General features: G+C 40.7%; 1 protein-coding gene across 1 annotated transcript in view; it reads right to left on the reverse strand.

Moving 5' to 3' along the window:
* The window catches only part of ELL2 (elongation factor for RNA polymerase II 2), a 74,058-nt gene that overhangs the window by 15,284 nt on the left and 39,518 nt on the right, over nucleotides 1–19,256 (reverse strand). The window contains exons 3-5 of the mRNA XM_068979704.1: nucleotides 14,204–14,325; nucleotides 9,117–9,280; nucleotides 2,243–2,502 (exon numbers count right to left, since the gene is read on the reverse strand). Coding sequence (XP_068835805.1) covers nucleotides 2,243–2,502; nucleotides 9,117–9,280; nucleotides 14,204–14,325 — 546 coding nt within the window. The remainder of the gene's footprint in view (nucleotides 1–2,242; nucleotides 2,503–9,116; nucleotides 9,281–14,203; nucleotides 14,326–19,256) is intronic.

Genomic DNA, 19,256 nt, shown 5'->3' on the forward strand with positions numbered 1-19,256 from the left:
CAGGTGTACACGTGTTCCCCATCCTGAACCAGTTCTGATGATCTTGTGTGTCATCTTCTTGGCTTGCTAAGCTTGCTCCTTATAGCTGCCAGTACTCCTGAAGAACCACTTTTTCAAAATCCTTGAAATTCCCCCAAACCAATAAATGGAAACAGAAACCAAAACCACCCCCAAATTACTGTTATTAGTCAGCCAGTTTATTTGCAAGTGTAATCTTTTCTTATCCTCTAACTACAATTCCTTGTGCGTCCAGGCCCAGGCTCCATTAACAACATAAATGTATGGATTCAGGGGCTGAACCAAGAGTCATTTCCAAGGCTGGCAGAGAGGTAGTCTTTTATTTTCCTACTGGAATGGTCTTTTTTAAGAACTTTACTTCTTTCCATGTCTTTTAAAAGTACTATAAATTAGAATAGATATTTTATGCTTTTCTCACAGCTCAGCTGAATACTAACAATGTTGATATACAGTAGAAAACAATAGGCTTCTCTTAAAATTTAAAAATAAATTAAAATGAGATACAACCAGATTTCTCAAAGTGGAATAAATACAATCATTTTACAATTTACAATCTGCTAGCTCCTAATTTATAACTCCAGCTTCAGTTGCCCTCTGGCCCAGACCCTTACATGTAACTACCTACTGAATATCTGTCTCCATTTGGGTATGTCTAACAGACATCTTCCAAAGAGAGGGCGTGTAGACAGGACTCCTGACCGCCCTGCACACAGGCGTTCCTTTTCCTTTGCTCCCCACCTCAGTCAGTGGCTCAGGATCCATTCAGTTGCTCCATTTTGTTGTTCTGGGGCAAAGTCCAGGAACTGGCATTTTAAAAAAAGCTCCCTAAGGGATTCTAATCTGCAGCTAGGACTATGCTGCAGCCCTAGACTATGCTCTAGCTTCTATCAGGTAGTCAGCAGTAATGGCACCCATGTCTCACTTGCTCAGGAAGTAAGCACACCTACATTTAAAAATTATATACAAATACACCATCACATGCCCACTGACGCACATCAGTAGCAGCCTCTGGGTGAACTGCCTCTGCCACCTTTTTGCCTTCTCATCCTCTAACCTAGGAGGCAATTTACAACCTTTCTGAAAGTTCAGCCATGAATTATTTGGTGACTTATAACCTGAACCTCCCTTCTTCTCTAAATAAAAAACTGAATGCACATAACTATACCTTCATCCTCATTCATTCTTTCATCCTGTCTCTTGAGCTCTTAAAATTGCTATGTGACAGATGGATTTAAATTAAGTGTTTTCAAAAAGTACTCAAATGACTTAATAAGATCGTTGAGATTGCTCAAGATATCTTGGGGACTGGTTAACCCAGAACTGAAGATTATGATTTTACTCTTTCATGATATTTAGTATCATGACATGAATATAAGAGAAAATAGATGAAAAATAGACTAAAAAAGTGTTATTCCTTGAATAATAGATGGAAACCTGAGGGTGTATTTTATTTTTTAAAGATGAAATTTAAGAACTTTGAAAATGTTACTGCTTTAGAAAAAAAGAAAGCAGATGTGATTTACAGTGGATTTGAATGCTAACCAACATTTATGACCCAAAGTCATTCTGAAAAATACAGGAAGTTACAGCCTGAAGAACTGTTGACTTTAACAAAAGTAATGACCTACATTTATATGTAAGCTTGTTATCTTATGGTAACTGATCAGAGCTGATACTTAACACATTCATATCCTTTAATGAAGATAGGTGACTGATTTCAGCATATCCAATGGTAGAAAAAGGCCGAGTATTATACACAGAAAGAGCGTGCAGGGTAAGACATTCACAATTATTTAGTAAGTAAAAATATTCTAGCTTATACCAACCAAAGACCAATAAAATACACTTATAACTTCATCTATATAAACCAGTAAAAAGTATGCAATAGTTTAGTACATTCAGTACTAAAAGCAGACAGCAAAAACTTAATTTTTTTTAATGGAATTTCAAGCAAAATTTGTTTAATCCAAATGAAGATAATGACTTGAAACTTTTTTTCAATCATTCAGAAGCCTCTAACTTATAAAACCTAGTGTAGCTGTCCACATTTCAGTTAGTTTTTCATTAAATGTTTAAACCAAGATGAATTTAAGCTAATGTTCATCTACCATTGATCAAAATGATCCTGAAATTTCTCTAACTCAATAATAATGATAACAAGCCTTCTTCAATGAACTCCCGAACAAGACGGTGGGCAGACAGAACTCTCTCCAGCTCTCCTCACCTGCTGCAGAACTGCTCCAAGGGAGTTCTTGTCTTTCTGATTGACACCGTCTTTCTGCAGTCGGGCCAGCAGCTCAGGCTTCTTATAGGCCTTCAGTGCCAGCAAGTGAATCACCCTGTCCCGATACGGCCGCTGAGAGACACTGTTGCTGCTGTGCGTCTTGCGAATCGTATTTGCAGGGTTCATGGGGGTTGACCTTTTCCTTTCAGGCACTGTATCTGAAACAGCTTGAGGAGCTTTCCGAATTTGCACTCTTTTCCCTAAAGTCCAGCAGAAGCGACATTGTTAACACACTTGCAGGCAGTAACATCATGAGCATCTCAATTTCCATGACTCTGATTTAGGCATCTTTTCATTTCTGGAAGGAATAAAGACCTCATATTTCAGCTTTTGTTTTATAGAAAGATATGCAAACTGAAAGCATTCTGAATAAATGGCCTAAAATATAGATTTGGAATTTTCTGATAGACTCATTTATTGGAATAGATAAAACTTATAGAAGCATTTTGGCCACTTAGCTACACAGCAACACACTGGACATTTTAAGGCTGTAGGCATTTGATGTTAGGTGGAAATAATTTCCATGCTCACTTGTGCTACTTACGGAACTTAAACCTACCTATTGTATGTCGTTTCTTTGACAGGCATGAATACAACGAACATGCTAAATGTGGAAAATATGTTTGTCTCACTAACGACATACTCTCAGCTGAGCTCAGTCATTAGCTTAATTTCAGATTAAGAAGCCACGAAGAGAAGAGGCAGTCATAATTTGGGGTCAACCTTCACCAGGGTACTCACGAGTCATACTGCTTTTCAACAGAGCACAATAAACTCTGAGTCAAAAAACAAACAAAACCAACCAACCAACAACACAGTCTCAGCAGGCCAGACAATCGGATCCCTTCTCTGTGGTGCTGAGACGACCCAGGTGAGTTAGAGGAGTGGAGCGGTAAGGGGAGGCCCTCACCCCAGTTCTGCACAGGCCAGTGCCATGCACACAATCAACCCACTGTTTGCTTAAACTTGACAGTGACAAGTGTTTGGCAAGCGGCTGCTTCTAGAAAATACTGTGGGCTATGTGGATTCTCCGTGTGGGTGAAGCCATCAGGACATGGTTGGTCACTGACAACACCTGGTGACCATTCCTTGCAGAAGAAACAGAAATGAGAATGAACCTGGGCTGACCCTCACTTTATGATTTCTAAGGTGAAATCTCAGAGTTCATTACAAAAGCCTCCAACTCTCTGCCCTTGGGTTAAAGAGAAGGAAGAACCGGTAATGTCAGCCAGTGTGGAGCAACTGCACTGGGGACAATCCTAGCAATTAGAAACTATGGAGAAGCAGGAGTGGTCTCTTCTGTGTGACCTTGGGTGAAAGCAGCGTTGTGGCGCAGGAACTTTACTGAAAAGCAGTCCTGTCCCTGCTGGGTCCTCAAGGCCTGGCCAGAGGGGCTGTTTATTTGATGTAATCCTACCTAAAGGAAAAAGAATGATCTCACTGGCTCTTACATTTCTTTACAGTCTGGACATAACCAATTGTAAATATCAGATCAAAATACTGACCAACAAAGGAACCCACATTAAAGGGTCACTGCCCAGGGATAAGAGAAGCTATTAAATTAAGGTACAATTAGGGTTTTGGAGGTGGATTTAGACCTGGTTTCTGTATTTTTCTTCAGAGATAGTTAGATCAGTGTCAGATGTGCAGGGAACTAACATTTATCTTGCACCAATTATGGGATGAGGGTGGGGCACTGTGCTAAGAACTTTACATATATAATATAGTCTCACAGTTAACCTGATGAGGTAGGCATCGGTCCCATTTCACAGATGAGAAAAGTAGAGTTTCAATGGGATAATCTCAAAGAGTAAAGTGCTCATTTAGTATTTGCAAGTTTCTGTGATTAACACCCAAGGTTTCCTACTTGTGCTTCTTTTATTGGAAAGGTTTTACGAACAAATGCCCAATGTCTATTCTTGATTCATGTTGGGCTGCCAGCTTCCTGTAAACAAAGCTATGGCTGCTTTATCAATCAGATTTTGATGGCTCACAAAGTGAACTGATCAGCAGAGTATCAAAGTGAATGATAGCAAGAGAACAAGCTGATGGCAGAATCAAGGTGGCTTGTCCTGTTTTCCCACATTACCAGGCTGCCCAAGTTTGAAGACACCTTGAAATTTCTAATATGGCAACTGCAAACTTTCCAACTCACCACTTCTCAGTTGCAACAGTGTTAGCAAATAGCACTATTCCTTGAAATTTTAATAGGAATTTGTGGAAAGAAAGAATAAAGGTCACGAAAGTTTAGGAAATGATATAAATTCCACACTCCCCTCCCCCGTGAAATCTGCTTAACTTCCACTTCCCCAAACCAAGCTGACTGTGGATCCCTTTCCCACACTCTCTGGGGAGGGGGAGGGGCAGAGGATGGTTTTTAGCTAACTCACACTACCATGACTGGTGATTTAGAATGAATTCAGGCCAGCAAAGAAGGTAAATAAAATTAAAACCAAAAACAGGACTATCACTGTGTTGCAGGCTGCCCGACTCTTCTGTAGGTATGACCAACCTCTGGTCCCCGGTCTCAGGAGAGCCCCCCAAGGTCTCCTGAGTTTACCCCACCCTCCCTGACGTGGCTCCCCAGAGGGCAGCCAAATAAGGCAGGCTCACTCTGACCTTAAGAGGGGTCTAAGTATGATGTCTGGCAAGAAATTAGGATCTGGTTAGGGACACGACTGCCTTGGAGTCTCAGCTGGGATGGAATGCTTGACTATCATCAGTCTGTGAGTCTCCTGCCCGCAGAAACTCACTTCACCTTTACCTCATTGAAACAGCCAGTCGCAGGGTAACCCATTTCTTTCAAATGATGAAAGAATGGAGCCACACTGGGCCACGGGGTTTGACACAGAAGTCACTGGCTCCCCGCCTCCCCATCAATTTTTGCCAATTCAACCAGGAAGGAGGCCTTTGATTTAAGGGAAGACAGGCTACAGATGAAAAAACATCAGTACTGTATGTAAGCAGTTACAGAATTGAGATGCCAAAGTTAAAAAAGAAAAAAAAATAAAGTAAAATAGAGCAGGAAAATGTCAGGTTCAAAGTGGGCAGAAGAAAGGCTTTATTTTTATTTTCTTACATTTGCCTCAGAAAAGTCCTTTTAATAAAGCCTGTGGGAGAACCTAATTCTCTTCCCAGACCCAACTGCTAATCAGTTCCCTGGGCTCCTTATATAAACAGCAGCAGCAGGTCCGACAGAGTTGGGTAATCTGGGACTAAATCTGAACTGTTTTGTTTCCTAACAAGGAGTCCACTTCCAGCTTCTCCATTTAATACGCTGGTGATAGGACTTATCCCTTTAATGACTCTGAGTAAACAATCTGAAAGGAAGGTGTTAAAGCAGACCATGGGACAACAGCTGTCTTCTGCAGTTGTTTTTCTTTTCTGTGGAACCTAACCAGAAACCCTGGCAACACTGACCTGAGGCTTTAATAAAAACACTGGCAGGACCTCGACAGTGGTGTGACACTGTCATGGTTAAATACATAATCTACTGCAGTGGAAACCATTTCCACTACTTAGCATTTGGGATCACTTCTTCAAAAGGTTTACTATTAAAACATACATAAACCTCAGTTACAGAATGCTGGAACAACAAAGGACCTTAGATGCTAACCTAAGTTCAAAACCCTTCATTTAGTATCTGAGAAAATTAAGGTCTCCATGTTGAATGATTGTGTCCAAAGTCACTCAAATAGGTACTATCAAAAACAAGGAGGATGGGGGCAGAAGTTGGAAAGACTGGAAAAAGGATCTTAGAAATTACATTGGTTGGGTTATTTAATATACCTAAATAACTAGCATACTTAAAAATTTATGATTCAATAAATTTCCAGAATTTAGATAGGAGTCAGTGAGCAGACATAAGATCCTGGTAAACTAGAGGTGATAAGTGTTTTGTTTTAAACAAAGGGGATGGATCATAACACAACAGTGCTGATCACTGATATAAATGGCATGACTACAACTGGACATATTACCGACAAAATGATAACCATATTTTCTAGGTTAATCTCCTGTTCCTTTCCTTCTTCTCCTGTTCCTTTCCAGGCAAATAGGCTTTTCTTTTTTCTCTGCAGCCCACTGGAGGGTCGTAGAAGCTCACGTTCCTGGTTGCCTAGGCCAGCTGAACCCTAGGTACTCAGCCTTCCTTCCCTGAAGCTGGGCTTGTGTCCTAATTCAAGTGTCAGAGGCCTGGCACGATGCCATCACAACCCACAGTGACGCCAGCGTTATTTCTATTTGTCTTCTACCCGGCTGACACTATTAAAAGAAACCTTGTTCTACAGGGGCTTCTAAGCTGGCAGAGGTCAACTTCTGTTATCATCTCATAAGACAAATTCAATTATGAACTAAAGAGGTACCTCCTATTGTCTTATGAAAAAAACCGCAACTTGTTAATGAGGCCAAACTCCTGGTTTTTTCTATTTGCTGATACCAACAGCTTCATATGTGAAATGGAGAGGCAATGATTACCCACCTCATAGGGTGATTGTCAACTTTAGATGACTAACTACGTGTACAGTGCTAACCAGTCCCTTGTGCATCAGAAGCACTCGTTAAGTGCTGAGTAATGTTAGTACTGAAGGGTGACGGACAAGCATTTTAAAGAGCGCAGTGAGTCAGTTTTGAGATACTGGAAAAAGCAGGAGGATACAAACTGAGCTGCCTGGAAGGAAAGACACAATGTAAGGGCCTAGTACTGACAGGATTAAAAGAAAAAGATGAAAACACGCCATAATAAAGAAGAGTAAAAAAAAAAAAAACAAATACAGTATAGCCAAGCTGGAGTCTTTTGCTCTACTGTACATAAAACTGATCAGTTCTTTTTTTTTTTTGACCAGTCTTTTCTTAAGGGTAGCGTGTGCAGTTTTGAGTTCTGAGGTGCAGAACTGGAGGCAGTCCAGAGGAGAGCAATAAGAATAATTAAAGGGTTGGGATGCGGGCCATATTAAGAGAAGTTAAAAGGAGCTGGGGCTATTTGACCTAGAGAGTAAAGGGCTGAGGAGGTTAATGACAAGACTGAAGGCCAGGGAGCACTGAGCTGTGGCGGTGTAGCCCAGGGCGCCGAGGAGAAGGCTAAGAGCACTGGGCTGCCAGCAATGGCCGCCGGGGGAGCACACGTGGCCTCGTCTTCACAGGGCAAAGATGTAATCCGGTTCAGAAGTTTAGATCACCTCAAATTCTATGTGGTCACTCTAAAAAATGTATATACATTATTGGTAGTGCCAGTAAGAAACCCTGCACGTTTCAAAAGTCCCATCCATTAGGGCAACTAGGTCTGTGTGATTCTGGGTGTTGAAAAGTCTGTTGTGTAAGCTGTGAATGAACTGTACCAACCCTACAAAACAAACAAAAACACATGAACACAGGGTACACCCAAGGATCTTTCCCTGGAAAAGTACAGTGATCACTGCCAGTTTTCAAGCGTTAGAGTAAATCAAGGTGGAGGTTTTCGACTGGTTATACTGGGAAGAAAAAATAACCATTTTGATGGCTTGAGTCTTCTATTCCTTTGTCAAACATACCAGTTTACCTCACGTTTTATAAACTGGTAGTGTTGGACAGAGTTAGAAAACACTCTCAGAGCAACAGGGACAGTAAATTCATAGCTTGATTTAAGTGCAGATCTTGTACATTTTAGAAACAATTTGAGATTTGGCTTACTAAAGTCAATTAGGTTACTTGTGAGAAGAAAGGAGGTTGGAAGTTGTTACCTTATCAGGTAGGAAAGAGAAGATGAAAAATCTCATTGCTTGTAACTTACTGGGCAGGGAACTGGGCCCCGTGGGTACAGATACCTGGGGAAGCCATGAATTGTTGTTAAACCAAACTAAATGTATCTAAGCTAAGGACCAAGTCCCAGGAGCACTGGCTCCGTTCCAAAGAAATACTTATTAAGGATACTAGTGGAGCTTCTCAAAGCTGAATGCATTATAACTGGGGCAGCAATGGGCAAATACAGAAGTAGAATTATACCAAACTGTAGAAAGATGTTGATTAAGGGATTTGGTTATTCAAGAGACTTTTTGTGAGCATTTATGTTTTCAAACTAACATCCTTTCATCATTTACTATCCAGTGACTTGTGTTATTAAACTAGTCATGGCCTCGTAGAGCTTATCCTCACTCTGGGTAATTCTATTACTATTGTTAATAGGCTCGTAAAGGAAAGACTCATCTGGCTGGTCTGGTCTTCCCTTTGATCTGAGGGATACTTGAGTGAGCAAATGATAAAAATGAAGGGAGTGGGGCAGTCTCTTAATTAATGAAGAGATGAGGACTCATAATTGAGATGATATCACAATTGAGGTACCAAAGAAGCATTATACTAACTAATGCTTGGCTATAAACACATTTTATACTTTTGTAATAAAAATCCCTTGTGCAAAGATCCTTTGACTCTAGTAGAAAACTCGTAACTTCTACTAATAGAATTTACTATAAAAAAAAATAACTCCACACAAGTGCAAAATAAGAACCATACTGTCCACCACTGAAATTACATCATCCAGTGACAAACACAGCAGTCCCACTATCACAATCTTACATAATAAAGTAACTTGACCAGATCCCTAGTATTGTAAAGTAATAATAAATGGCCAATAGAAGATTTGGGATTTATAAAAGAAGTAAAACTTCCATCTATTCCATCAGCAGTATGAAGAGGACAAATGACTTTTGACCATGTTTTTCAAAACATTCTCAGTACTAATTTCTGTGTTTTCATTAAGTTAATATTACCAATATTTACCTATAGTGATCTTGAATTATTCCAATCGATCAGCAAGAAGGAGAAATATATCTATACCAACCTACATATGGTCCACCGGGTTTGATAACTTTTGTGCTTCGGTTGCGGGATTCCTCCTCTGCCTGGGTCATTCTTTCTCGTGTCATCTGATACGAGTCATTTGTTGCACACACTGTAATTTTATCTTGTATAAATCCCAGGCAATTGAGCTGGGAGGCTCCAGAGCTGTCAGGTAAGATGGTGGCTTGTTAGAGATGTCCCACATTTTGCACAATAAAGGCAAGCAGGAATTGTATAATCCTACAATCAGCAGCTTTAATAATAACTTTAAAATTCAAAATAACTAATATTAATCATTTTAAAATGTAAAGCTTATTTTAAAACTTTTAAGTTTCTTTTCTTCATTTCATATCACATTTTTTTTTTTTTTTCTGGATAGAGTGGGTGAAATGAACTCTCAGAGACTAAATCTATGAAATTTTTTGGGAAAAAAATGAAACCAAACAGTATTTGGAGTGAAGATCAGGGTCCTAATGGGCACTGAAGTTCTACTTTCATTTTTTAAAAAATTATCTACTACTGATGTGAGAAATGTTAAAAGCTTACTTTTAATGGAACCATAATGTGTATGCTTTAGCACTGACTAGCTGAAACAGATCCACCATAATAATCCCTTTTATTTTTAATAAGATTAATTTTAGGCAAAAATACTGACAAATATCATAGTTTGTTACTATTTACCAAAATACCCTAAACATTTGTAACTTTATATTTACATTTATTTTTTACATTGTTAAATGTCTATAAGATAATCTGTTGAGATAGCATATATGAAAAAAATACTAGACAAGAGATTTTTGCAGAAGTATTTAAAAAAAAAGAAACCTTTTGGTTAAACAATCACAAATACTAATGCTGGCCAGGAAGACAGTTCTGTATTCAAAGTATCATGCTGTATTAGGGGATCATGGTAACAGTTATGCTAGTATTTTACGAAGAAATTACTATTGCCTTAGACTAGAATATAGAAGTAATGAAAATGTCACTATAGCCCTGATATTCTATTCCTAAACTTAACTGGAAGTAGCTTTGTTATGATGCTACAAAGTAAGGATTGACAAAATTTTTGTAAAATTTTTAAAAAATCAGTTCATTCATCTCATGAATATTTATTGGGCAGAGACTGCACGCTAGGCAGTGTGTGAGGTATACAGGCTGTGACAAAGACTGACAGAAGTGGTCCCTCCTTGGAGGAGCTCTCTAATGAGTGACAAGGATGAACACACTGGGAATTATGATTCAGAGTGACAAATGACAGGGGGCAGGGACCTGCAGGAAGGTACTTCATGTGGACTAGGGCACAGGCAAAGGCTTCCTAGAGGAAGTGGTGCCCAAGGTGATCTAGAGGGATGACTAGAGAGAGGTGGAGGACAGAGCGTTCTGGAGGGATAACCAACGTGTGCCACCTCTCCTGGGGGAGCTAGGAGCAGGTTTGTAGTTTGACCAGAGAGGTCGCAAGGATAATTAATGAGACGAGACTGAAAAAGGTGCAAGAAGTACATGACACAGGGCTTTGGAGGTCACAGTATGGATTTTGGACTTTATCCCAAGAATAACAGAGACTGAAAACAAGAGAGAGAAAACATCTCATTTATACTGTAGAAAAGTCGATCAGGATAAGAACAGATTGAAAGGAAGGGGGCACTCTTGTGAAAGCTGGAGACCAGTCAGGAGGCTACTGACGGATTACAGCCAAGAAGTGATGGCTTGAGCCAGGGTAAGGGCAGTGTGAATGCAGAACAGTAAATGGATTTCAGAGACCGGGAGGAAGCAGCATTGACGGGATCTGGTCAGTGACTAGCCATTGGGGCGGGGGGGGCGGGTGGAGCAGGGGTGTTCAAGAGTGTGCCCAGGCTACTGGGGGTTACTGGAATACTATGGCTGGGAGAGAGAGAAAATGAGTTCAGTGCTCGACATGGTGATTTTGAAGAAATAAGGAGCAGTCTCAGGAGGGAATGGACAGTGAATAACACTAATATTTAAAATAAGCAATAGGAAGATGAAAAGAAGACCACGAGAGACTGCAGAGGTACAGCCAGAGAGGTGGAGGGGCAGCAGAAGAGCAGTGTGTCAAGTCATGGGAATAAAAAGCTTGAAGAATCAGGGTGGTCCACAGGGTGAAATGCTGGCAACAAGTTCAGAATAGTCAGTAAGCAGCCGCTGGGTTTATGGGCAAGGAGGTGAAGGCTCGCTTTGGGGAGCATAATCCAGTGGAATGGTGGGAACCCAACTAGACTTTGGGCCCAGAAGTGAGTGCAAGGAAGGTGGGTTTGGGTTTTTATTTTCTTTTTTAATGAGGCCGACTTGAGCTGAAAAATCAATGAAAGGAGGGGAAGGAAGTGGGGAGAAGAGGGAGGACGAGTAGGAAGAAAAGACTGCAACAGAGAAAAGACTGCAGTATGAAGCGCTGGTGGCAGGAAGCTTCAATTTCAGCATCTCCCCTTATTAATTACTAAGTAATGTCCATAGTGAGAATAAGCTCAACCTATTGCCAGTCATGAGGAAATGACAGTTTACATCATCCAAGGTTAAGAAACAGATGTTTACAGGAAAACAGAATAGGGCTGTCAACACTGCAGGCAAGAAGACATTCCCCACATGCTCTGCTCATCCCTTCTGAACTTAGTTGCCTTAAAGTTGAAATACTGTGACACGTGTGTTCAGATGTTCCTATAGTCTTTCTCAGCCAAGCTTGCTGTTTTCTACACTTGAATATGCACTGCTTATAGAGCTGTATTATATATTTTCACTAGGACTCTCAATGGGTAGAGTCAAGAAATTTTTCAAAGGTAATTTTTGACTGTGAGAGTTCTTGCATCTTACATATAAGAAAAGTGAGGCCCAAGGAGATTTTAAATGAAAGGTAAGAAAGAGACTAGTTAATATGGATTCTTGGAACAGCTGTTTGTGCAGTCAGCCAACCCTTTCAAGACTGGGAAATGGTGTAAGAGAACTGCCCTTGAAGAACTTGCACAGCTGTAGAGACAAGATACACGGAAAACCAAAATCAAATTAAACACAGAAAGTGCTGCCAGATTATACAGAGGCATTCTTGCCAGGTTGTGAACTGAAAGTTTGAGCGCTTCTGCTTTTATAATGGCAAATTTCAATGTACATTCTTACCACACTTGGATCATACTAATGGAGTTGTGACAGTTTTCTCACAGTAATGGTTTCTTTTCTGTTTGGCCCATCATGGATACTTTTGTAAAGTGGCCTTAAATCCTTCTCCAAACAAACAAGGTAGAAATAAACACACAGGGTATTTATGAGGTTAGGGAGAAACCATATTACCTATGATGACAGGCCTGGTTTTGAAGAGGGAATTAAGTTCCTTAGTAAAATCCTAATTTTGGACAGAGTTCAATTTGATGTTGAAATGTTCTCTAGAAAAAAACAATTCACTGAAGACAAGTATTATAGGTGATGGCACAATTAGAAATTGGTGTGCCCTGTGGTCTGTAAAGAACGCCGGGGTGGGAGTTAGGAGAACTCAGTTCTCATTCAGTCCAGTCACTAACTAACCAGCTATGTAACATGGATAAGTCACCTGTGAAGTGACAGGGTGGAAGTACAGTCACCAAGGACCCTTTTACTTGGGGATGCTATAATCTAACACAATGCTGTCCCACAGACCTTTCTGCAATTTCAAATGTTCTGTATATGTGCTGTCTACCACGAGAGCCATTAGCCATGTGGTTATTTAGCCTGTAATATGTGGTTAGTATGAGTGAAGGACTAACTTTTACTTCACTGTTGTCATCTGAAATGTAAACAGCCACATGTAGCCGGTGGCTACCACAGTAAACAGTGTGGAAAAGTCTATATAACCTGGAACACATGCAACTTATACCAAAAAGTGTAAGTTTGGGGGAAGGCAATTTTTAGAAAGCAAAATTAACATCTACTCATGGAAAACGGCAGGTTAAGATAAAGCAAAAAGTTATTTAGTCGCCTTAAATGGGAGGGAAACTCAGAGTGCTTTCAGGGCGGCGTCTTTTTTGTATCTCTGCCTCCTGAGCTCACTGGGAACACAGCTCTCTCCCCCACACAGTGAGTGCTCACGGCTTCAAGTGCTAAGGGAAGAAACAGGGAGGGACAGCCCTGGGGAACTTTGGGCCAATGTCAGTGTTTCTTGCCGGGCTGGGGGCTCTAAGGCCTTGTCTTTATCCATAGCAGAACAAACTCCCCCTACTCAAGGGGCCCATTCTTTAGTCAGAAACAACCACAGCAAAGAAGAGTGAAACAAGCAGCTTATTGTTTACAGAGGACCTAAGCAGATAAGAGTTCCACGGGCACCCTGGGCTATGGGAGTGTGTTCTTGTCTTCCTCCTTCCATTTCCCCCTTAAAATCAGAAGGGACTGCTCTCCTGGGGTTAATTTCTAGTTTCCATTCTGCTGCAGAATAAAGATTTCTAAAAATCTATCTTCCAACATGCCTTGCACAGGGAAGGAGGAGGGCATATATAAGACATGTGCATTTTCCTCCTTTATCCATGAGCGTGAGTCTTGAGGTCACTACCACAGTGGTCTCTAACCTTCGTGGCACCAGGGACCAGTTCTGTGAAAGACAGTTTTCCCACAGATCGGCGGTGGGGGTTGGGAGTGGGGGTGGGGATGGCTTTGTGATGATTCAAGCACATTACATTTATTGTGCATTTTATTTCTAATCTAATGCCACTGGCTGATCTGACCAGAGGTAGCCAGTCGTGGTCTGGAGGTGGGGGACCCCTGTAACAATAAAGTACTCTTACATATATTCAGTGATTAAGAGCTTAAAAACCCCTGAAACTTGTCTTTAATTAAAGTAAAATAAACCATCTTCTATAGGTAAAAAATCTATACTTTAAAAATTCCTCGAGGGCAAGAATCTTAAATTTTTTGTGATTGCATCCCACAGTGACAAATATAATTTCTAGCACATAGTATGTGCTCACTATTTCTCAAATAAATAAGTGAGCTCTGCAATTCAAGCCAATAAATATTTAAGGAATGACTATTATGTGTTTTATTCTTTAATTTAAGAAAAAAAAAAAAACCCTCAAAGAAACATTACTTTCCCTTCAGCATACCTTGAAACACACTTACCTGGAGAAAGTTTGCTGGATGCAGTCAAAGCTGCCCTGAGGGTTGTCTTTACCCACATTTGACAAATAGAAGTTAAAGGTATGCACTTCGTTGAGGGGATCATTTTTAGGGATTTTGACAAGCTAAAAGGGGGACAAAGAGAGAGAAACACCTCAAATTATAAATGTGCTATAGAATGATCTGATGACTGACTTTACTGTTTCTCAAATGACATTCATTTTTTACCCAAACCCTCTTGAGCACTTACACTTATACCATTTAAATTACTGAATCATTCAAGGAATCTGACAAGCATGTCTATAACTTACCACACTCTGATTTCAATTTTCTGCTCTAAAGTGTCAGTAATTATGCCGGCTCAGTAATTAGTCTATAAGAGGAACCCTCTTCTTTTCAAAGTAGAAATTGCTTACATCTCACATGGAAGAGTTATCAGTGAACTTGCTGAAAAGTTCTTCCTCTTCTGAGACACACAGGTTCTGCCTGTGGCTTCATGACCCCCTGCTAAATAGCTTCTAGATATTTAGATGGTCTCTGAGACAGAGTCTGTGCCCCAATCCTTTCCTGTCTTATTACATACACATTTCATCTTGATTCTTACTTCATAGAGTACCACTTTTGAAGAGTAACTAGCAGCATAAGGTGAATATCGTAATTACATTCACAGCACAACACAGGTGGGTGTTTCTCCCTCTTCCTCCTCCTCCTCGTGTCAGCAGCCCACAGAGGTGACTCTGCAGGCCCCCAAGGCCGAGCCCTAGGCAACACTATGGAACAGGAGGATGTCTTCCATGCTCTTGGCTCAAGGCTTGGCTCCTTTCCTAGCTGAGCGGCCCCAGAAGCAAAGGGACAGGATTGCTCTCGATTACTGAGGCCCTGTACCAGGCGTGTTTTCCTGGCACATAGTGGGGGCTTAATAAATACCTGTGAATACATGAACTGGAGATTTCTGTCTTTCAACTGTACCACTCTTCCCAGCTCCCAAGACCTTTCTTCCCTTGGGTATACAGGGGCCACCATGGTGTCAGATGGTGATAATGAATGGGTTTTGTTGCAAAGAATGTAAAATCCTGCTCTCCAGCCTCCAAATATGTATGCTTGGCAATTTAGTAGACATGCAAGGAGGGAGAAAGTATTTTCTAATTCTCTTTCTTCTCCCCCAAATCTTTCCTTTCCATCAAGGGAAGAGTAAGACTCAGAGCTAACTGGCTGCTATGTGTATGTCCTCCTTAAGGTCTAGGACAGCAGCAGGTGGACAGAGAATGAAGGTATGAATGCTTGAATGACATCCCTTCCTCAGCCATGACTCACTTAACCTCCACTCACCTTCCCCCTCAACCCTCCCTGCAGCTCTGGAGAACCTGCTTGGGGAGATTTTCCACAGCAGTGGCCAACTGATTTTCAGGCCAGGTTCTGGCTTCAGTTTAGGCCTAAGGTCTTCTTACAGGGTTCAGGTCTGGGACTGCATAAGTACTTTACCCATCAGAGTATGGAAGACTGTTCCTTTTGGGAGATTCTAAACTGCATTTTTAAAAAGTAGAATCATACAGTTTTTTTCTATTTTGCAGAAGTGATTAGAGTTTGTACTCAAATTCTATAAATGTTCAGTATTCTTTCACTGAAAACTTTTAATTACTGGAGTCCTTAAGTTCAGACATCTACTAAACACAACATGGCTTTTCCTATCATCTTAACTGTGATTATTAAGTAACATTTATACTTCTTAAGGTGAAAAATTATCCTTCTATACATTTTTTTTTCATTTTTAAGCACACATATACACAGAAAGTCTTTGTGTAAACTTGAAGGGTTTAATAACAGAAATACCTTGAATGAATTAATTGCTGTGCACACCACTCAAAGCATTAAGGTCTGGCCTGATGGTGGACAAAGAAAGCTTTCTTATTCTTTAAAAGAATATCAAATAGGAAAAAAAAAAAGCTATAGTCATTTAAAAAATATGACAATGAACACGATAGGAAAGAATCAGGTTAAAAAGAAACAAAGTTAAAAAAATACACAACCTACGCTATGAACCCATTAAAGTGTTTGGAAGCTTGTCAGCCTCAGGGCTCAGGAGAGCAGTTTTCGCCAGGGGGCAGTTTCGCCCCCTCCAGGTGACAGCGGGTGTGGGAGGTTGCTGCTGGCATCTCTTGGATGCCAGGGACATTGCCCAACACGTCACAGTGCGCGGGACAGCCCCCATAACAATGAATCACGCAGTCTCTAATACGTTAGTAAGGCTGACACTGAGAAGTTATGGCTCAGAGATGGATGTAGGTTAGTCTCTTAGAAGAGAAGAGAACTCTGACTTCATTGCTTTTGATAATGAAGAATTAAAGAGGGGAAAATGGTATCTTTCAAGAAATCAAAGTACCCATTAAAGAAAAAAAAAGGAGGTAGTATCATGGAGAGTGACAGCAGGACTTCTCAAAGCTCCCTGCTGCCCCACCCTGGGGTGTGTGCGGGAGCAGGGTGCACTCGGGGGCAGGGGCAGGTGTCAGGGCAGATCATGTTTCTGAGGGGCATCCTGGGTGCATATCATGGTATTTTTCTCCAGCTGAGGAGCTGGGGTGGAGTTGGAGGTTAAGGAATGATGAGCTGCCACAGAGTTTCGACAACTGAGTTTCTACATCACTTTTTCTTGGTGGTTTTCAGAGCAGGAGCAATGCAGATGGTACGTGCGTGCTAAGTGGTTCAGTTGAGTCCAACTCTGTGTGACCCCATGAACTGTAGTCCGCCAGGCTCCTCTGTCCATGGGATTCTCCAGGCAATCTGGAGAACCCACGGGAGGGGGTTGCTATGCTCTTCTCCAAAGGCATGGCAAGATGGTACAGCCTGACCTAATCTCAGGCTTTTCTTATAAAATATCTGAGAGCAAGATGTCAACCATGCAATTTTCTTATCTTTAAAATTTCAGAAGTCTACACTGTACAGTCTGTAGATTTAGTATATCTTATTTCCTGAAGGAGATTGTACAAATCAGATATACATTTTATGTGCATCAATATCTGGATGTATTAGGAATGAAATCTATGTACAAAGAGTACTTATTTTATACTGGTAAATGTACTTATTTATTTAATGATAGGAGTACTTACTTTATACTGGTAAATGTGCCTAACAGTTTGGCTTCTTGGGCAAAGGCTCAATGGAAAGACAGGTTGCGTATGGCAACTAGAGCAGGCAGGAGGGGTGACAGAGGGGGGCACATCAGAATTAAGCTCTGGGGGCCTCAGAGTGGACCAGAACCCGTGGGACTGCTGAGGGCCACAGCTAAAATGGGACCGGAGTCCTTGTCTGATCCAGGGCCATTTCAGAGACTAGACTTCAGAGGAACTTGGGGATACTCATTACTTCTCTCTCTAATATACAGGAACCTACTCCATAGCTTATCTAGATAGTGAAGTAGGAGTCTGTCTTTTCTTCCAGAATGATTATGAAGCATTTTCTTATAAACTGGCCTTTGGGTTATGGACTATGACTAGGAGGAGATGAAAATGACTGTTATTGTTGGGCCTAGGATAGGCTTTTGAAGACAGGGATAATCACCATGGGAAAAGAAATTCCAAGGTCTGATTTAGAAACAATTTTGGAAGAGCATCCCTTTGTATGATAGGAACTTCTCAATTTTAATGATATTATTTTGAGCTTTTCCTACAAGTCAGTGGGAATACTTTTAGAACTTTAGGGACCCATGGTCTACTTGAAATTTTTAGCTAATACCTTAAGAGTGAAATGTTATTTTAAAAGTATCAAAGACTATGATTCCAAGCAGTTTCTTATTCATAATGAAGAATATAAAAATATACTACCGTGATCTGGGCAAGTTGAAAAGTAGATTTTAATTTTCATTCCAAATATGAGACAGGCTGAAAATCAAAGGCTTAGGACCACAATCCACAACCCTCCTCCCAAACTCCAGGCTGTCTTTGATAAAAAGCTATGAAGACAAAGTTTCAGGAAACTTTCAGACATTTATAATTAACATAAACACTGTATACCAAGATGTGTAAGTCAAAGCTTCTAATTACTCTGAGACACAAGTTCAGGCATGTGGCACTGGAACACTGTCTGAAAGGTCATTTCAACATCGAGTCACAGACCTCCGTTTTACAAAAGGTTTTAAGGGCAGAAGCGCAGTACGTGTACTGCTGCAAATTTCTCATACGGGCATGCTAGTCTCTGCTTAAAAGCCACTGATACTTTTGCTGCAGAGGTTTCTTCACTGGACTGGACTGAGGAACACACTAGATTAAAAATAGAACCAGCAAGGTGTTTTTTCGCCCCATTTATTTAATATAAACGCTTTGTTCTGTTGTGGGTATTATAAATTATTTAGGTTTACATAAGCTTTTATTTGGCAGCAATTCTCTAACTTTTATCAGCCTTTTCTACTAGGGTAACTGCAAATGCTCAGTGAGATGTTCATGACCCAGCAATACCACTGCTTATGACAACTCTTGGTCCTTAAAGCGACCTGCTGGCAGGGCCTTGGAGATGATTTAGTTGAATGGCTTCATCTTACGGATTTGGAGCAAAGAGAAGCTAAGTGACTTGCTCAAGGTTACATCTCTATTTAAAATTGTAACCCCTGTACTCCTGACCTCCTGACCCTGGCCCCATGTTTGTCTAAAGTACTTAGTACCTGTACTACTTAATTTTGCTCATTGTCTTTCTCCCTTGGCTAGGCCTTCCAATCCTTAGACGGCCATGGGCTTTTGTCTGGTTTGTTCCAGGTATTGCCAGCATCTTGAATAGTATGTAGCAAAAAGCAGTCACTCCATATGTATTTGCTAGATAATGGTGAATAAAGCCTCAGCCACAGCGAGAACTGAAGTGTCTGTTTTCTTTCCACCAATATTATAAAGCGTGTTGAAATTTCCTTATATGAAAAAGGTTCTATCCTCAAATAAATTTGGGAAATGCCAGCTTAAACAAAATCATTTACTTTAAACTAGGTCCTTTCACTCTGAATAGCAATTTCCCAGTTTTTATGGCCTCAGAACCCACTTCCCTCCATTCCTATAATATCTTAGGAGGTCAGCTTGTC

Source organism: Capricornis sumatraensis, chromosome 9, assembly GCF_032405125.1.
Source record: "Capricornis sumatraensis isolate serow.1 chromosome 9, serow.2, whole genome shotgun sequence".
In the NCBI taxonomy this organism is placed as follows: Eukaryota; Metazoa; Chordata; class Mammalia; order Artiodactyla; family Bovidae; genus Capricornis; species Capricornis sumatraensis.